An 18,377-nucleotide genomic window follows, 5' to 3' on the forward strand; every position below is an offset into this window, starting at 1 on the left:
AATCAGTCTCCCCTTAAAAGGAGGCACTGAACTGGCAAGGCCACCCATCTTGGTAAATTTATGACTATTTCTTACCAGTACTTCAATAAAAATGATGTGCTGGTTCCTTCAGTAGTTTTGGATGGTGCACAGACGGGACCACATTCAGCTCTGTTTTCCTTTTGTGATGTTGTGCAGTTTCCACTTCTACATACTTATGTATCCATGTTCTATATTGCCATCCTGATTAAAAACTGAGGCAAAGCTGGTGTGAAGAAAACCAGTGCTGCCAAGTGGAGAAGAAGGATGTTCTGTCTCCAGCTAGCATTCAAGGCAAGAATGAGTAAAACATTAAAACCACATTATTTCTTCACAAAGGAGCTTGTTTTTTCTATCCATGAATTCCAGTTAGTTGTCTGTAGCAATGAAATGTCTGTAGTACTTCACAGGGGAAGCATCTTTCAAGAGCGAAATTAAGGTGGTGAGGTACCAGACTAGAGCTGGTGAATGAGCCAAGGGAAGCTGAAAAACTGACTGGTGGTTGATGGCTTCCTTGTTGGCAGAAGAGTGAAGTGTTATATTCCAGAGAGAACAGCATCATTTTTCAGGTCTTGGGAAAAGACAAGAATGGAGTTTTACTCTGCAAAGAGTACAAGCAATGATTTGAGGCTTTTTGGAGGATGCAGGGAAGGGGGCTGGTAGTATAAATGTCTGAATACATCAGGACCGTTTAAAATAATTTACAAACCAAAAAAATTACTCAAAAGATATCTCCAGGAGACTGTTATTCATAGATACTGTTCCTTTTTTGTCAGGTATCTATTCTTTGAATAGAAGCTATATACAGTCCAGTACTGCACTGCACGCTGCATTAAAATAATAGGACTGATGCTATAGCATTTTCAAGCGTATATTTTGAAATGATGTCATCAGAGCATATTTTTAAATAGTTGCCTATTCTGTAGGGTGCAAATTTTTCAATGGCATGTTTCCTTTCTGTAGTCCTCTGTTTTCCGTGGGTCACCTAAGAAGTGAGCACTTTCCTCTTTTCAGGGCATTCCCTTGTGTTTTGAAATGAAACCTGTATTTTCTGCTGTTTCAGCAGCATATTCAGCACATAACTTCATTTGATTATTGGCCATAGAGCATCATGGTCCACCTCATTCTGTCCTCTGCAAATTTGTTTTTGCTTGCCTTTTAAAAATACAATGTTCTTGTGTATAATGGCAAGAATATTTTGGCCAGTTTATTCTTTCAATTTGGGCAGAGAAGTAGCTCTATCCTTACACAAGTAGCAAACTTGCAGAGTTGCAGCATTACTAGCAACTTTCACCTGACTGCCATCTTTGAAACGATCACCTCTTGCTATGCTTATGTGTCTGATGTAAGCCAAACCAGATGATGCAAGTGGCTGATGAGGCTGCCAGCTGTTCTGGGGAATAAGCCCCTTACAACTGTAGGTAGAGGTTCTTGTCAGTATGACTATTGTGAAGACAGCAGAAAAAACCTATGATGCATATCGGTACTTTGAATACCTCTTGGATTCTTACATCTACCACTGTCAGGCCTAAAGCAGCTGCTTCCCATGACAAATTACTGATTCTGTGCAGAATCCCCCAAGCTTCTATACACAGTCTGTTTTTGCTTAGGGGAAGGTAACGTGGGAGGGGGCAGAAGGTAACGGGATGGCATCAAATCCAGGGAAATGGGGCTGTTCATTTCTGGAAAAGCTTTTGAACAGATTTGTGCGGAGAGCTGGACTCAGTAAAATATGCATTTTGCTTTAGGAGCTCTGTTCCTACCAGCAGTGGAGAAGGAGGAAGGAAGGCAGAGCCTTGAGAACCTCCCCCGCGAAGAGCTAAGAACTGACTATATTAGAATCTTTTTTTTTTTTTTTTACTTAATTCCAGCCTTTACTAATATTTTTATAAAAGCCATTTCTTGATGGACATATTACTCTTGCTACTTTATTATAGTAGTAGTAGTAATAATAATAATTACTGTTCTAATATACTCTGCTTAGACGATTAAGTGTCATCACTCTTGTAGCTAAATACTACTTTCTTTTGCAGTCAGTGACATGCCCAAAGTTGTAAGCAGGTTGGTGTGTGTTCTGCTCTCCCCTGAGTACCTTCTGCCGACTTCACTGGAATGGTAGGGTCTTTAGTACTCTGTCCAAGTGTGAGGCAAGGTTTAGGCTGCATTGGCGTCTTGATTTACAACCACTGTTAAACAGCCCAGGCAAGGGCAGTCTAGCTGCAATGTGTGGTCTGTCTGAATTAACCTTCTTCGGGAAGGACTTCCTTCTGTGGCCAGGCTATTGCAGGAATGAATGCAGGGTGTCAAAATTTCAGCTATCCTTTGCCTGCAGGGTAAATCTCACCTGCTAAAGGCAATTCTGTGCTGAAATTGAACAGATAATCTGGTGTGGAGAGACTGCTGCCAGTTAACAGAACTATCCAAAAACCAGGGTGTCCATTTCGCAGTTGTAGAGAAACTTAAGGGGTTTGTTCTTGTTATACATTCTAAAAATACGGAGCAAAGCAGACCTGAGTGAAGAGATGTTATTTTCTCAGTGATAAGCTATTTCATGTGTGGCTTTGCTGGTTAGTCTCTTGTCGTCCACTGCCCTGGAAGTGAAAGATTTCTTTTTCTCTGACAGAACACAGAAAAATAACCTTTCCTTTGAAGGGAGGTGTGCAGATTCTATTTAAATTTTAGCAATCATAGCAAAAACTCTTTTGTGAGCATCTTTTTCAGTTTCCAGTAGATAAAAGGCTACTGTTTTTTTTCTTACATGAAAACAAACCAAAACACCAAAAGCCATATGCTTGATGGATAAAACTAGAGGGATGGAAAGAACAAAGACAGACATTTAAAAAAAAATCAGCAGCATATTCATATATTAAACCTAATACTTGACTAAGAATGGAGAGAATTAACATTTCTGTGTTTTCATTGTAACTCAGGCTGGTCTTCCCTGCAAATCTAAAAGACAGGTATTTTAAGTGATTCCTTTTCAAATGATTTTGTATCCTCATGGAGCTAGATGAGAACTCCCATCAGTGTTCTAGACATTGTTGGTCTAATTACCCAGTAAATCTTGGCTTTCACGGATCTTGTTTTCTCTTGAAGTCATGTTGAGCTATATAGGGAAACCTGTTCCAGATCACTGGCAGGGAAAATGTAGCTCCATCTCATGAATCTGCCCACTGTTGTGTGTCCGCACTACTGCAAGATGGTAGATGAGTATTTTCCTCCTGGAGCGCTAGCAAGTCTGAGGGAAAATAATTTATGACTTACATGCATTGTGGCTCTTAGCATATCTGGCTGTACTTTCCCATATAGAATATTCTGTCTTTGCTAAGGTTAGGAGCAGCATCTTGGAGAAGGTGAGAAAAGGGGGAAGGAAAAGAGGAGTATGTTTGCTGAGATGTTGCTTCTTAGCTGCTGGCCAGGAATCCCTCCCTAAAAACTGAAAATACCGTACTTCCAAGTATGGTTCAAGTTGCCAGAGTACACCACTGATTCTTAGAGGGGTAATTTTCTTGTGAAGCACAATCTCTATGTTCAAGAATCTTGAAGGCTTCCATTTCTAAGCATAGTCTTCTATTTGGGCTAAAATGGTAAATATAAAAACTATCTTGACAAAAAACAGAGATAGACTGATGTCTTGCACTGTTCAGTGACTCCTAGATAGCCTACAGCCAGGGATCGAGGCTGCTGGTGTGAGTGTTGAATGCAAAAAGGGAAACCAGAAACTTCCCTCCCTTTGAATATTTCTTTGCCTGTTCCTTTTCAGCCTTGTGTTCTTCATCCAAATCCAAAACCATTTTGATTGTAGTAAAGCATGTTACACTAGACATATATGCTAGAACTGTCTTAATGGCACAGTGTGATCCAGTGAGAGCTGTCCTTTCCTGGGAGTTTGTTCTACCTCTCTGCAGTTTTCATTGTCCAGCGCTCTGAAGACAGACCCAGTTCTTTTATAACCTGTCTTTGCTCTGCTCTGCTGAGGTATGCTCAGAGGATGGCAAAAAAGGAGAGTCAGCATCAGGAAGCAGGATCTCTCAGTAATAGATCACACCATCTCCTGTATCAGTAACTGGGCTCTGACAGAAACGGATAAGCAGAAGTCCTAAGCTGGTGGTGGCCAAGGTACAGTATTATTCCTCCTTGATGTGCTCTCTGGAAGGGGTGGTAATACTGAGTTAGCTTATGCTGAACTAATACACCTAGGACACAGTAGAGAAAACCTGCATTAACTCTTGCATGGTCCTCTTTCAATTTAGGTCAAATGGAAGTTTAAAATACCACTTTTTTGGAAGTCAAAAATGAAGTGCTCCTCAGAATAACTTTGAAATAAAGCCTTTGGCAAAATAGGCTGGTTTAGGAGCTGCTGGTAATCCTATTACCTAATAAGAGGATCATTTAAATATATTTTCTTGGGGATATTTGATAATTAATGGTAGCGATGAATGAGGAATGTAGGAATACTTTTTGGCCAATTATATTTTGAAATATTTGAGGTAAGCAGAGCCTTTAAATCTAGGGAGAAATGCTGGAAGTAACTGAGAATGGAAAGCAGTATTTTTTCCTACTTCATGGAGAACATAATTAAACTACCTTTCACTGCAGGTCTGCACAGGAACCTGCAGAGCTGTCATGCTGAGGTTTGCATGCAGTTCATGTATTTCTTTTCCAGCCCACAATGAAGAGGGAGCATCTGCTTTGGAAGGTGCTTTATTCATTGATATACCTGTGAAAGTGAAGTCCTGGTACTTAGTTTTCCAGTGTAATAGAAATAAAGTGCACATGGTGTATCAACAGCATCAAGCTGGATGTAACTGGTGATTGGTTTCCATAGAGTCATTTTGTGTAGGGTATGTCTTGAACAGGCAGCCCTGTATTGCATCAGATGAAACTTTCTGTGCATAAATGAAAAATTGAAGAATGAATGCTCTCCTTTGGAGATGAAACATAATGATAGCAGTCTGGTGAACTAAAGCTCTTGTCTTTAATTAATGAGTTAGTATCTCTTTCCTTCTATCAACCTTCTTTTTTCCTGTGGTGCTATTCCGTTTCCAATCTTTGTAGTGAACCACATTGTCATTTAGGGCAACAAGTTACTTTTTATTATGAAATCATATGCATAATCCTATTACCTATGAGGAGCAGCTGATGACTCTGGGTTTGTCTAGTTTGGAGAGAAGGAGGCTGAGGGACGACCTCATTGCTCTCTACAGCTTCCTGAGGAGGGGAAGTGGAGAGGAAGGTGCCGATCTCTTCTCCCTGGTATTCGGTGACAGGACACGTGGCAATGGCTCAAAGCTGCACCAGAGGAGGCTTAGACTGGACATTAGGAAGCATTCCTTTACTGAGAGGGTGGTCAAACACTGGAACAGGCTTCCTCAAGAGGTCGTTGATGCCCTAAGCCTCTTAGTGTTTAAGAGGCATTTGGACAATGCCCTTAACAACATGCTTTAACTTTTGCTCAGCCCTGAGTTGGTCAGGCAGTTGGACTGGATGATTGTTGTAGGTCCCTTTCCACTGAAATAGTCTATTCTATCAGGCATTTAACTTAAAACAATGAGGTTGATATAAGGGACTGAAAATTTTTACAATATTTGAGTTGTATGTAGTATATCATTTTTCTTTCATTGTTGGTAAATAACATAACCCTTCACAGCAAGACCTCCTGCATATTGGCATTAGATATTGTTATTGCGGTATTTCCATCTTGTGGTAGGTTATTCCAACAGGAGTAACAAAAAGTGCCTGAATGTAAATAACAAATTTATTTTCCCCCAGCTGGTGTTTTAATAGATATTTTTTAGTGAGGACAACAGCTTGCAGATTGAGATTCTGAACACTTTCTGTAAATCCACACTTCTTTCCTCTTACAACACACCCCTAATCACATGTAAGGCACAGAGCAGCCCTTTGCCTGAGTGAGTACCCAGAGACCACACCATTGCTCAGATCAGGCACACCTTGATCTGAGTTACTGTGACTGATCACTGCTAGTGCAAATGTGTGTTCAGAAAACGCATTAAAGATAATTTTTAAAAATGAGACAAAACAAAGGAAATCGTTGCTTTTAAGTATATATTCCCTACATCATAAGATCTGATGGGAAGGATAAGGGAGGCGAAGGATGTTCCAAGTCAAACACAGCTCTTCTTTCCTCTGGGGTACTAGCATTAGTCTTTCATATCAATCCATATACCTTGTTTCCAGTCATGCTGCTGTCTCCTCTCACCCCCAAAACTGTACTAAGCTTTTCCTTCTTCTCCAACTGTCTTTTGACTCTTAACTGGCAAATAAAAACCCCCAAAGAGGGAAAATTTGCACACAGCAGTGAGGCAAAATTATTTGAGTTATGTGACTTTAATATAAGTGGAAAGGTGGTTGGATTATCTTGTTACCTTTTTTGTTGTGGGGAAATGCATGTTGTTCAAAATATTTAAACTGAACTGTTGACAGATTAGTTTCCTGTTTGGCATGACAAAATTGTTCATTATAAGAAAATCTGTCACCTCTGTTTTGACATTCTTTTGGTAAGGATTTACTTGCTGTACTTTGCTTAAGTGTTCCATAAAAATAAGTTGACTCTTTTATTTCCCTTTAATGATATCTCTGCTCTTTGTAATGAAGATAATGTGGCATTGTTTTCTTTACCTTTCAAAATAGTTAGGTGGTTTTGTTGCTGTATGTTCAACGGGTTTGCCCTGTGTTTCCTCCACTTATGAAGTAGTTCCGTCCTTCTGCTCGCTATTCTGTGGCCCAGCAGGTGTAGGAAATGTTTTGTGTCTTTTGTCTAAGAGGTAGAGAAGTGATTTAACTGTATTTGAGTTCCAGGTTATGTGCTGCAGGGCAAGCATGGCAATACACGTGCATTTTTTACGAGGTGGCAGTCTCTGATTTCTCAAGCTTGTAGAGTAAGTTCAGATACATGGGGCAGCTTCAGATGTACAGAGGAAGGATTGTCCTGTTCAGTAAAAAACTTTTGAAGTCGGTTAACTTTGGTGCATGAGTATATTTTATGTCTCATCAATTTCCTAGCAAACATTTAAAACACCACTTCCTTAAATCTGTACAAATTGTTAGTACAAAATTCATTCATCTTTGCTGTATCTAAGAAGGTATAGGCTTTTTGATTAAAATAAATGCTTCAATTTTGAATCTACCTGTAGGTTTTCAGACACGGTGTCCCCGGCTTGCTAGCATGTTTTATCTACAATGGGAAAATCAGAGAGTTTGCAAAATTTAGTCTGCTCATGTTCACTCTGGGGTTCCTTTCAGAGAAGGATTAGATGATGGAGCATAATTTTGTTTGCTTTTACACAGTATGACTTTCCTGAGGGTTATATATATTTTTTTCTTGCTAGTTTTCTTCCGTGCTTTGTGTCAATTACAAACAGGCATTTCTGTGGCTTCTCTTTAGAGAATATACTGTGGGATCAAATAATTTCCTTGTTTGAGAACACTGTTTAGAAGGTCAGGGGAGGGACCTGGCTTTTGAAAAGGATGTGCTAATATGAAAGCAGCTTATTTTTCCTGCTCAGTTCTGGATATACTACTTGGCTATTGATCCACCTCTACTGTACTCAAGTCTTTGACAGGAAGTTTTGTAGTCCTTTGTCTTCCTCTAGAAAATCCTGGAGAGAAAATACATATGCAGACATATTACAGAAGTAAGAAAGTAGTAGTTGCCAGAAAAATGGAACAGCAGAGTTTATTAGTTATTAATATGGAGCACGGCTGGAGTAGTGGGAATTACCATGGAGGTTTGGTTTTGCTGATAGCTGAAATTAATACAAGAAATGAAGGGAAGAGGGAGAGCCATGGGAATGTTGCTTTTGCATTAGGGATGAAGGGGTGGGTGATGGGGAAAGCTCAACAGCTCTGGAAAAAAACAATCAAATTTATTTTTCCATGTGTATTTCACAAATGATCTCATGAGTATTGAACTTTGGTGAAAAGATGAGCCTCAACCTCTTCAGTTTTTCCCTCTCACCACTGTGTTTTGAATTGCAGAAGACTTGGATTTTCTTCCTAGTCCTTTCAAATTCTGCAGTTCTTTATCCTCTTCCAATCTCAGTCTGAAGACATGACAGATGAGAGTGGTGGTGTGTCTTCAGGAAAACTACAGCATTCTGAAATAACAGTTGTATTGAAAATAATAGGTTTTTCACACTACAAATAAAAAATGAATGTGTGCATGGTGTTTATATGAGTAGCATGCACTAACAAAGAAATTGAAACTACTTGTACAGGTACACTTAAGAGTGAGTTTTAGAAAATTTGTCAGATTTATTATTTCAGAAGAAATGATATTGTAGGGTATGGTAGCATAGTTGAAGGTAAGATGATTATATGGATTACCACATGATGGGTGGTTTTAGGGGGGGTGTTGTTGCTTTGTTGTGTTGGGTTTTTTTATATTTTATTATTATGATGTTGCAGTGTGATGTGTTGTGTCTTTCCCTGCACATTCAGGAAAATTCCTCTGTTTGCTGTGATTGACTTAGCTTCATCTTTGTATCTTATGATTTAAGAGTTAAGAAATTTGAAACCCTCTGACAAAGGAACTTTTTCATCTTCCTTCTACTGTGTGGTGAAGGAGATCTGATAGCATTTTTTAACAAGTAGGTCAGCACCACTGAAGAGAGCTCCTTTGAGAAACAGAAGTATGTTAGGTGACAAATGTAAACTTAATGGTGCTATAATTGCACATGCACTGAAGACCCATTTTAATATACCACCTAATCCTTTTTAGTGACCAAAACCTATAATGTACATGCAATTTATACTTAGATAGGAAGATGGTATTTAATAACCGCTGTATCTTATATACGCTTATGTAATATATGTGCTTTGAATTGGTGGCTTAATGGACAAGAACCTCTTCCATCACTTAAGACTATAGCAGAGGTTTTGCCAATCTGCGCTATACAAAGCTGCAGATTTCCCAATGTGCTGCTTCCTGCCAAGCCTTAGAAGAGATCTAGCTTTCTGTTTTTAGAAGACTAAATCAGGAATGCTCTGGATTCAAGCTCTGTCCACCTAACTGAAAGTATTCCAGGTAGGATGCTGCTAGCTCAGTGGTTTGGTAGAGTTGTGGCCAAAAGTGAGTGATGTTTGCTTATTTCTTTAATTCCCACCCCACTTTAAAACATGTCCCTTAAAACACTTCTCTATTAGCTGAGCCATTTTCAATTTTTAAATTTTTATTACAAATGGCTAATTTGAATCCGTGTGCACAGTTCCTGACTCATCTTCAAAGGAAGAGGCAGAGTCAAGGTACCAAACCTTTCCTCCTTGGTAACATTCCCCCTTGTCTGCAACTTGTTCTTGAAGACCTTATCTCCTGAGTTGCTTTTCTGTCACTCTTCCATATAATAGAGTTGCTTCAGTGTTTTTCATTTGTGACAAGAGCTTAAAAATTAGGGTCTTGCTGTGTTCCTGGTTGAGCCTATTAGCTTATAAAATCAGCCCATTTACTTGTGAGAAACAGCGGAGTGGAGAAGTGCAGAGAAGTGTAAGAGGAATAACGAAATTAACCCTAAACAAGTGGGAAGTAAGGGAGTACAATAATGAAGTCTGAAATTATTATTTTTGTTCTTCTTCCTTCTCATGTGTTTCTTGTACTTCTTAGTTATAAATGCCTTTTCCCAAAGGATATTATTTCAACATAGCTTTTTTTATTGTTGAAATTTTTTTGCTGTGTTGGGCAGTTATTCCCACAACCTTGTGCTTTTTAGATGGTAAAATATCTTGCTCAGATTTAACTTATTATTTTAGTCTTACCTGTTGCTTTACTTAAAAAAAAAAAAAAAAAGTTAAATGGGGAAGAAGGGATTGATAAGTATTTTAATGGTGTGATTGGACCCTTCCAAAAGCACCCACATTGAAAATAAAATTTGAATTTGCTAGAAAAATGGTGTCTTAACCCCCCCAAAACAAAAAAAACCCCAAACACCCCACTCTCCCCCCCCCCCCCCAAAAAAAAACACCCAAACCCCACAACCCTCGTAGTCTGTCACAAGCCTCCTGCTCCAATTATATCTTGAATATTTAAATACTTAAATATTACTCCAAAGATCACAGTGGATTAAAAAGGATGGCATATGTGGATTTGTGCTCATTGCTTGCTCATAGGTCTGTAAAGTCCTGGAGGGCCAGAGAAAAGGTATATTTTAATTTATCTCTACAGTGTTTTATTTCTTTGCTAGACTCTGGATTCTGGTCCATAGATTGCTTTCTTTGTAGCAATACCAACTCAAATGCAGAGTCCCCATTTCCCCTCCCTCCTCTCTGGACCATCTTGCTTAGGCTCTTTATTCTCAGGGACCCATTTGGGTGGCCAGAGGCTGAGCTGAATGAAGCAACAAATCTGATGGAAAATCAAGTTCCCAGCCCGCCAGCTGCATCAGGACTCTGGTGTTGGTTTCCCAGTAGCCCCATGCATTCCTGTGCTAGCAGAGTACCTCGTTAGGAAGGCACCAGAAACACTTAAATGAGGAAAAAGGAGAGATTCTGATACCCGCTGTCTCTACTGCTGTGCCAGAGAGCCCATGTCCACTGTGTTGCTGGATAATTGTGAATACTTATTTGAAAAAAATCTGCTGGGCTGTTCATAAATACCTTGTCAATCTTGACATGGGACCTGTATTTTTAAAAGTGGTAGTTCAGGTTTTAAGGATGGGCAGCCAATAACAAGCTGTAGTCTGCACATGGTCAAAGTCAAATGTAGAGCTGGCACATTTTCTAATGGAGCAAGATTTTACCCATTACTTCCAGTGCTGCTAGGCCTGCAGCTGCCAAGAAAGAAACAGGAGGTCCTGAAGAGATGGCCACCTGGAAAGTTAATGAGTTGAGCACAGTGGGACCAAGCACTGCAACCAGGTTGCCTGGAGAGGTTGTGGAGTCTCCATCCTTGGAGAGATTGAAAAGCTGCCTGGACAAAGTCCTGGGCAGGCTGCTCTAGGTGGCCCTGCTTGAGTAGAAGGGTTGGACAAGAGGACCTCCAGAGTTCCCTTCAACCTCAACCATTCTGTGATTCTGTGATATTAATGAATTTTCTCTCCCCAGCCTGTGGCCATGGTTGCACATTTATCAGGCCTACGTCCTTTTGTCACGTAACTCAGAAACAGGGTACCATTAACTAGTGTAAAATTTTTCACTGTTTATCAGTAGTCTGGGGATTTAAATTTGTAACTCTGATTCCATATGATGAAACTTGTTCATCCTCCTTAGTTTTTCAGTTTGGTTGAAAAGACTTTCATTTTTTTCCCCATTATTTTCTGCCATTCTGTTGGATAACAATGGCTTGGTTTAATGCGTGATGTTAATTTTTAGGGAATTGTCCTCACTGTGGAAAACCGACACATGATAGTATGATAACACAAACTGCTTTGTCCAGGTTGACATTTTGGCTCCAGCTGGTTTCTGTGTTAGCTGACATGTAGGGGGAGAGAGTGAGAGGAGCAATTCACCTTGTTTCTTACTGTAGATGCATTGAAAAAGCACTGTTGGTTTATGCCATACATTCAGATAGGCTTTTCAGCTTGCAGTATTCCCGTGAAATTTCAACACTTTTTGGAGGGAGTGAAACAGGGTTATTTGTCTGTAGAAGTACACTGTAGGATTTATTAATTATGTTAGTTTTCTCCAGAATTTGGGATATTTTTCTTTTGTCTCAAACACATGCGTATATGATGGGCATGTTTCACAGATTCATCTAGTAAATTAAAGCTAGAAGTAGATTGAATGATTATTCCTTGTAACTCTTTAATAACAAAACTGAGTTATGCCACACTTAGATTTTTAGTGTGACCCAGTGTAACACCACATAATCAATCATGTGGCACCAATAACCACAAAAATAGGAAGATGGCACCCTGAAGATGTGAAGTAGGAAGAACAGGTTGATGGTGGAGCAGGGTTCGTGGAGAGTAGCTGCAACAGATTGGTTGTGCTTTTCTGGCTGCAGCTTTTATCATTAAGCTGGAAAGCATAAATGAAAGGAACACATGAGGAGCCCATAAAGATTTCAGCCTGTCACTGTTGGTGCATGCCTGTCTGTCATTCTCCCAAATACAATGTTCCTGTGTATGTCTGTGTATGTCCCCAGCTCAGTACTCCGCCCTTCTTTCAGTTACTTTCATCTGCTGCAGTTCGATTCAAAGTGCAAATAGATGCAAATAGCAAATAGATGAAAATTGTTTGCAGCCTTGTATTTGGACTTCTGTGGCAAGGTCTAACAACATTAACTTTCACACCTGTGGCAGACAAGCTTTGTGCTATCCAAAATACTGCTGCCAAAAATCTTCTGTATTGACATTGTGATTGGAAGGATGTTTTTCTCTCAAAGCTAGCAACCGCTAAGAGATTTGGAAGAGTAATTCAGGCTGTTACCTGTGCTTTGTTCTGCAGATGCCCTTTTTCAAAACTATAAATCCTAACCTACCCAAAGGAGCTCTTTAAGTGACGTTATTAGCTTGGTTCAAGTCAAACAGTTTGACATTCTTTGAACAGAAGTATTATGTGAGGTTGATGGTCTGTATTCCTGTACTTCAGCTCAGAACTTGAAATTCGTCTTTGCCACAAACACGCATGGTTTGTTTTCAAATGCTTTACAAATGAATATTTTATTAGGTAGCTGTGGCCAAACGCTGCAGGATGGCCTTTGATATGCTTCATAGCCAAGCAGCTTTAGCTGTGTTGGCAGAGCCCTCTGGTGGGAATGCAGCCTGTGCCAGCAGCAGCCGGTCATGCAGGCAGTGCCACCCACTTCTCCCAAATGCCATCAGCCAGCCCTCTCTCAGCTCAGTGGCATCCCACCAACTGTTTGCTCAAGTGGCCAAGGGGTTCCCCTTCATCCCCTTCCTAGCCAGGAGAGCAGAGCCCTGTGGAGTGCACTTGATCTTTTTTAGCAAACCTGATGGTGTGCTGTAAGTGTCTGTATAACTTTAGGTGTTTCTTTGCAAAATATGATGGCTCTTTTAAGAGTAATAAAATTAGCCAATTACAAGATAATCTTTTCCTAATCCATATCTCAGTGTGGGAGAGCTGTGACGAATTTCAAGAATTGCTTGTATGACTTTCAGTGGTATCTGTAAATATCTTTTTTTTTTTTTTTTTTTTTGAAGTACCACTTAATACAAGTAACTGATTTACTTAGGCATACAGTAGGACATTTCTAAATCAAGGCCACAGCCTGCCATTTCTGTTGGTCAGTAATGCTTTTGCTCATCAAGGTACTTAAGGAAAGGGCTTTTGTGTTTTAAAGTACCAACTTGCTGAGCATGAAAGAAAAATGTTATTATACTTGTCTAACCTAATACTATTCAAAAGCCTGGTTAGAACTGCTATGTGCACTGCCAAACCAGAATGTGCAAGCAGGTCTTTTAATCTGATTAGGTCCCTAAAGTGTTGATATGATACAGGCCAATAACCCTCCTGCAGGAAATCCATCGGTTTGAGATTGTTGCACAAGTAATGTAGTAGTAATTAAGTGGGGGTTTTTTTCCTCCTCATATGATGGCCAGAGCTTTTCACTCACCATTGATTTGAAACACTCAGGATTGTGCCCAGTATTTTATCTTCATTAAAATAAAAAAAAGAACACGTACCATGGCTTGAAAAGGCAATTGCCTATGGTGAACAGGATCCCCCTCTGATAAAGTTGGAGAGTGGAGAGCAAGACAAAGGCAAATCATATTTTTGTGTCATTTCACTCGTTTCATGATCAAGTTTTATATATACGTATAAATTCTTCCAAAAGCTAAATTAATCTCCATGGCCTATGTTTGAAATGCCAATTTCAGTTCTTCACCTTTGCGTTGAACTCACCTGCTCCGTTGCTGGGGTTCCGCAACACAGAACCGCTCCATGTAAGAGACCCATCATTTGAGAGGCAGTTGTGTGGTGGAGCTCCTTGCTGCAGGTTCTTGTGAATTCCCAAAGCTGAATATGTTTCAGAAAACAATTAAACACACTTGTGAAAGGAAAATTCACCAGTGTGGTGAGATGCAGATACTGCCTTTGTCAGAATTCCTCAGCTGCAGCCAAGGGGATGGGGTGGGAGGTGCATGGCTGCCTGTACTCGCCCTCTTCCTCCTCATCCTTGGGTGGATGCAGGATGCTGAACTAAAGAGGGCCCCTTAAGGCCCTGGAAAGGGCTAGTTTTGTTGTGGTTTTTGTCCTCCTCTGCTGATAACTGGAGGAGCTGTGGTGGGGGGAGTACCAAGCTGTTTGCAATGGATGAGGACTCTAACCCTCTTCCTGCAGCCTGCAGTTCTTTGCTGGGGGGTATCGTTTCCAGAAGAACCTTCCAGTTTACCTGCGGTCCGATCTGGCATTTCCCATGGCCTGACGGCTTTCCTTACCTGTAATGAGAGTTTCACTGGAGTCTTATTACAAATACACGTAGGAGGCAGCACAAAGGTTTTTTTCTTTCTTGCAGGACAGCTTCATCTTCCTCTTTTTAATTAGTGTTGTGGTTAGAAGCTTTAATTCTCTGGCAGGTGGTATGAGGTATGTTTTTCTAAGCCCTGCATCTTTTGGCTCTTAGGGTACCCTCTGCTCTGTGACTTCGTAAAGATGCTGAAAAGCTATTTTTCTAATTTCTGAATTGAAATTCCCTTACCTTTGTATTGCACAGTGTCATCATGATTCAGCTTTGTAGAATACTGTCTTACTTCCACAGGTCATCTTGTTCCATGCTCTTTTTAAGACAATCGCATCTAATTTTAATCCTGTGATGCAACGACCCTCCTTAGTTGTCTATTGTAACTCAGAATTTCAAATGTAAATATTGCTTTAACATTACTCATGATTATCTCTAATCTTAGAGTCTTGTAACAAAACCTCTTGGAGAGTTCATTCTCTTTTGTCTGTGTTTTTTATTTCAAATGTGTATTTTCTTGGAAAGTGGCTGATGATATAATATTTGGAATTTTTTAAATAATCACTGTTCTTCTGAAGAACTTGGTGAAGTCTTAAGATTACCATTCAAATAGGCAGGTGAAAGCTTTGGAGACGGGTAATTTGTAGCTTTTAAAAAGCCGCACTGCCTCGCTTTTGTCTCGGAATTTATTATGCTTCCTAAGTATAATGTGACATACTGAATAGGGCAGGGGGTGGGGACATTGTCTTCAGCTGACATGCTGTTATCAGCGGGACTGTGTTTCTGGACACAAGATTTTGCAGTCATTGGTCGTCCAAAGAAAGCCTTTCCATCTGAGGATTGGACAAGAAGATGCGTCAATTTGCTGCCCGTCTCCAAGGTACTGGTGATGCTGCCTCCACAAGCTGGCTAACGTCACAGCTCCATCACCCAGCGGGGTGTGGGCTTTTTTCTCCTCTGTTTTAATTCTGTATTTGCTTCCTACTGCATTTCTTAATCTGTTTTCTGCCAAATGCTAACAGCATGATATTTTGCAATCATTTAGGTGAATACAAGAAGGACGAACTCCTGGAAGCTGCTAGGTGAGTGTTGCTTAGAATATAAAGCATATTTTGGGGGTGGAAGCAGGAGAGGAAAAGGGATTTTTAAAACAGTAATGTTTTGTCATTGCCTTTCCATGGAGTGATGCAAATAAACCACTTCATTAGCATAAATCTCTTCGGACTTTACAGTCTGGTACAAATGGAAAAGCCTGTTTATGTAATTGAAATCCCCCACTACAGTGGTTATAAGGTTAATATTGAGGTTTTGCTTTAAGCTGCTTAAACCCTCTTTATCGTTTTGCGACTGTTCTTTTCAGGGGCAATTTAAATATTGGAATTTTTTTTCTTTTGGTTTTTACTGCTACCTTAGGATATATTTTGAAAATAGGCTTTATCAGAACAGAGCATAAGGAACCCTATACAAAAGGTGTAAAGTTCAGTCATGTATTCCAAAGATGCTTTCATCCTTCCTTCTGACAACACAAGACTGTTTTATATAGACCGTTAACCCTTCTAAAAAATTTCTGGATATTGGTATTTAGTTGTTTCAAATGTTATGGGCCATATGCTGTGAAAATGTATTTAATTCAAAACATTTAATTTGGCAAATGGCTTTCAGAGGATCTATAAAATTAGATAAAGGAAATATAAGATGAGGTTAAGGAGAGAAATTAAGAGGTGGTTTTGCATGATCTTTTGTAATATACTTAACTGCAAATTTAATATTCTTTCCTGTATTTACCCTTGGTTTTGAAATGGTCAGAAGACCCTTTAGCCATCTGATGTTCTCCCTGGCAGAGTATGAATTTCAATATACTATACTTTGATATCCAGCTCCTTAGCAAATGTTTTGCAAAGAGCTCTGTCTTTTTTTTTTTTTTTCCCCTTTCCATAATACTCTACTCTCCTCTTACAGGAGTGGTAATGAAGAAAAACTGATGGCTTTATTGACCCCTTTAAATGTGAATTGCCATGCAAGTGATGGGCGTAAGGTAAGTTAATATCTGCTTTATATTTCTGTTATTCAGGAAAGGCCAATTTAGCCATACTGGGAAGCATAGGTGTATAAACCAAAAGAGTGTATGGGGGGAAAACCCGTGATGTCTTTTCACTGTAAAATTAAATGCTGTTGTTGTACTTGATGCTGATAGTTGTGTCGGATCGACAGTCAGTGGACGTGGATTTTGTGTGTGTCTTTTCTTTTAAATGTGAGACCCTGGTGTACATGTAAAGTGAAGCCTTAAGACCTTTTATAAGAAAAACATCATGTACTGTTGCAGATGAATAAAATAACTAAGGGAGGAAAGTTATTATTTGTATTTGAACATTGTCTGGGTGTGGTGGTTGGTATTTGGCTTAGGTCGTAATGCCCTGCCACGTAGACTGGCACTTAACACCTTCTGCATTTTCTTAAATTTGACATTATTGTTTTGACTTTCTCTGGCAGGGATGTTTGAATGAGTTAAATTAAGGATTAGGCTGAAACTGGAGGAGGGAAGAACATATGGAGTGAGAAGTAGATCCTATGATTTTTGATGGTCTGTCTAGACTGTTGGGTTTCAAATGTTGGTTATTTTTATTTATTTATTTATTTTACCGTGTACCAGAATGTTCTTAATCTGCATCTCTTAAAAACATCTTTCACATGTAACAGTACATCTCAGTCTTGGAGAGGAAAGCATAGGAGTGTGTTCCTTTATAGTTTTTTTTTATTTTTGGTGGAGTGTGTTGGAGCATAGTATAAACCTCTGCCTATTCTGGAGGTGTTGTGGAACAGCCCAGTTCCACTGGAATCAGTGAAGATAGGCCAATTTACGCTGCCTTTTATTAAAAGACATATTGTTGTTGATTATAAAAAATGTAACTCCATTGTGAATACATTCCTATTTTTAATGCACATTTTAAAAAGTTTTCTCAGTTGTAATGCCTATGATACCTACTATGTGAAAGAAAACCCAGCCAGTTTTTCACTTGTTTACATTTATCACTGACTTAAAAGTTTATGAATCTTCTAGGTTTTTAAAACAATTAATTTTATGATTTGAGGACAGGCAAATGAACAAGGGCTTTATTTAGTTCAGTTGTGTCGGAACTGATGAAATACTCCCCATATTTTACGATTAAACATATTGTCCAGAGTCCTTCACTTCCCTTTTCTTTTTTTAAGCCTTTACCATTCAAATTAGATTGTATTTAGGTATTAATAGTGTGCTGTGTTGTTATAATTAAACATGGTGGTATACAGCAGTGCATTACTGAGTAATTGAGTCCCCATCACTATTGATTTAAGGCCAAAAGCAGAGTTGTGATTTCTGTCAATATGGAGAGGAATAAGCCCTTGCAGATCGGTTATCTAGAATATTTATCACTCTAAAATAAGAATGAAAAAATAAAAAAAAAACTTTAAAACTCATATTAAGCTAGCAGAAAAGTATTTGTGTATTATTGAGCCTCTGAATTAGTTTGAAAACTAAGCTCAGAAAGCATATTGCAGTGAAAGCTAATCAGTGTGGGCACTTTAACTTTTCTGTGTGTTTAACTGTTGGTAAATACACTGGTTATTAAAACTCCTTTTAAGATGGCTTGCCATTATTAACTAGCTTTTTTATAATTATGTCTACCAGATGTATTTATTTTTTTCCTCACCATATGTGTATAAACTGTTTAAGGTGAAGTAATTCTCTGTAGCAAGTGTGCTGTATAACTGCTAAGTATTTCATTTGTAAGGCAAAGCATTCAGGTCTGGTACTAGTGCAAGATCACTTGGGGTTTAATCATTCTAAGCTGTTCTGCAAACTAAGTGAACTTTTCATCCTACAGCACAGCATTCTTGTAAATGAGTCTTTGCTGGTGTAGCTGCCTACAGTTAGCCTATGTTGATTTACACTAGCTGAGAATTTGTCCATTTTGGAAGCTGTTTTTTGCATTCCCTGATGCTT

At 39.2% G+C, this 18,377-nt stretch overlaps 1 protein-coding gene across 4 annotated transcripts in view; it reads left to right on the forward strand.

The window, feature by feature from the left end:
* Positions 1–18,377, forward strand: part of TNKS (tankyrase) — a 139,652-nt gene that overhangs the window by 60,834 nt on the left and 60,441 nt on the right. For all 4 annotated transcript variants that reach the window (XM_049814538.1, XM_049814539.1, XM_049814540.1 and 1 more), the window contains 2 exons: positions 15,441–15,477; positions 16,355–16,430. In XM_049814538.1, the coding sequence (XP_049670495.1) occupies positions 15,441–15,477; positions 16,355–16,430 (113 nt within the window). The remainder of the gene's footprint in view (positions 1–15,440; positions 15,478–16,354; positions 16,431–18,377) is intronic.

Source organism: Accipiter gentilis, chromosome 12 (genome assembly GCF_929443795.1).
Source record: "Accipiter gentilis chromosome 12, bAccGen1.1, whole genome shotgun sequence".
In the NCBI taxonomy this organism is placed as follows: domain Eukaryota; kingdom Metazoa; phylum Chordata; class Aves; order Accipitriformes; family Accipitridae; genus Astur; species Astur gentilis.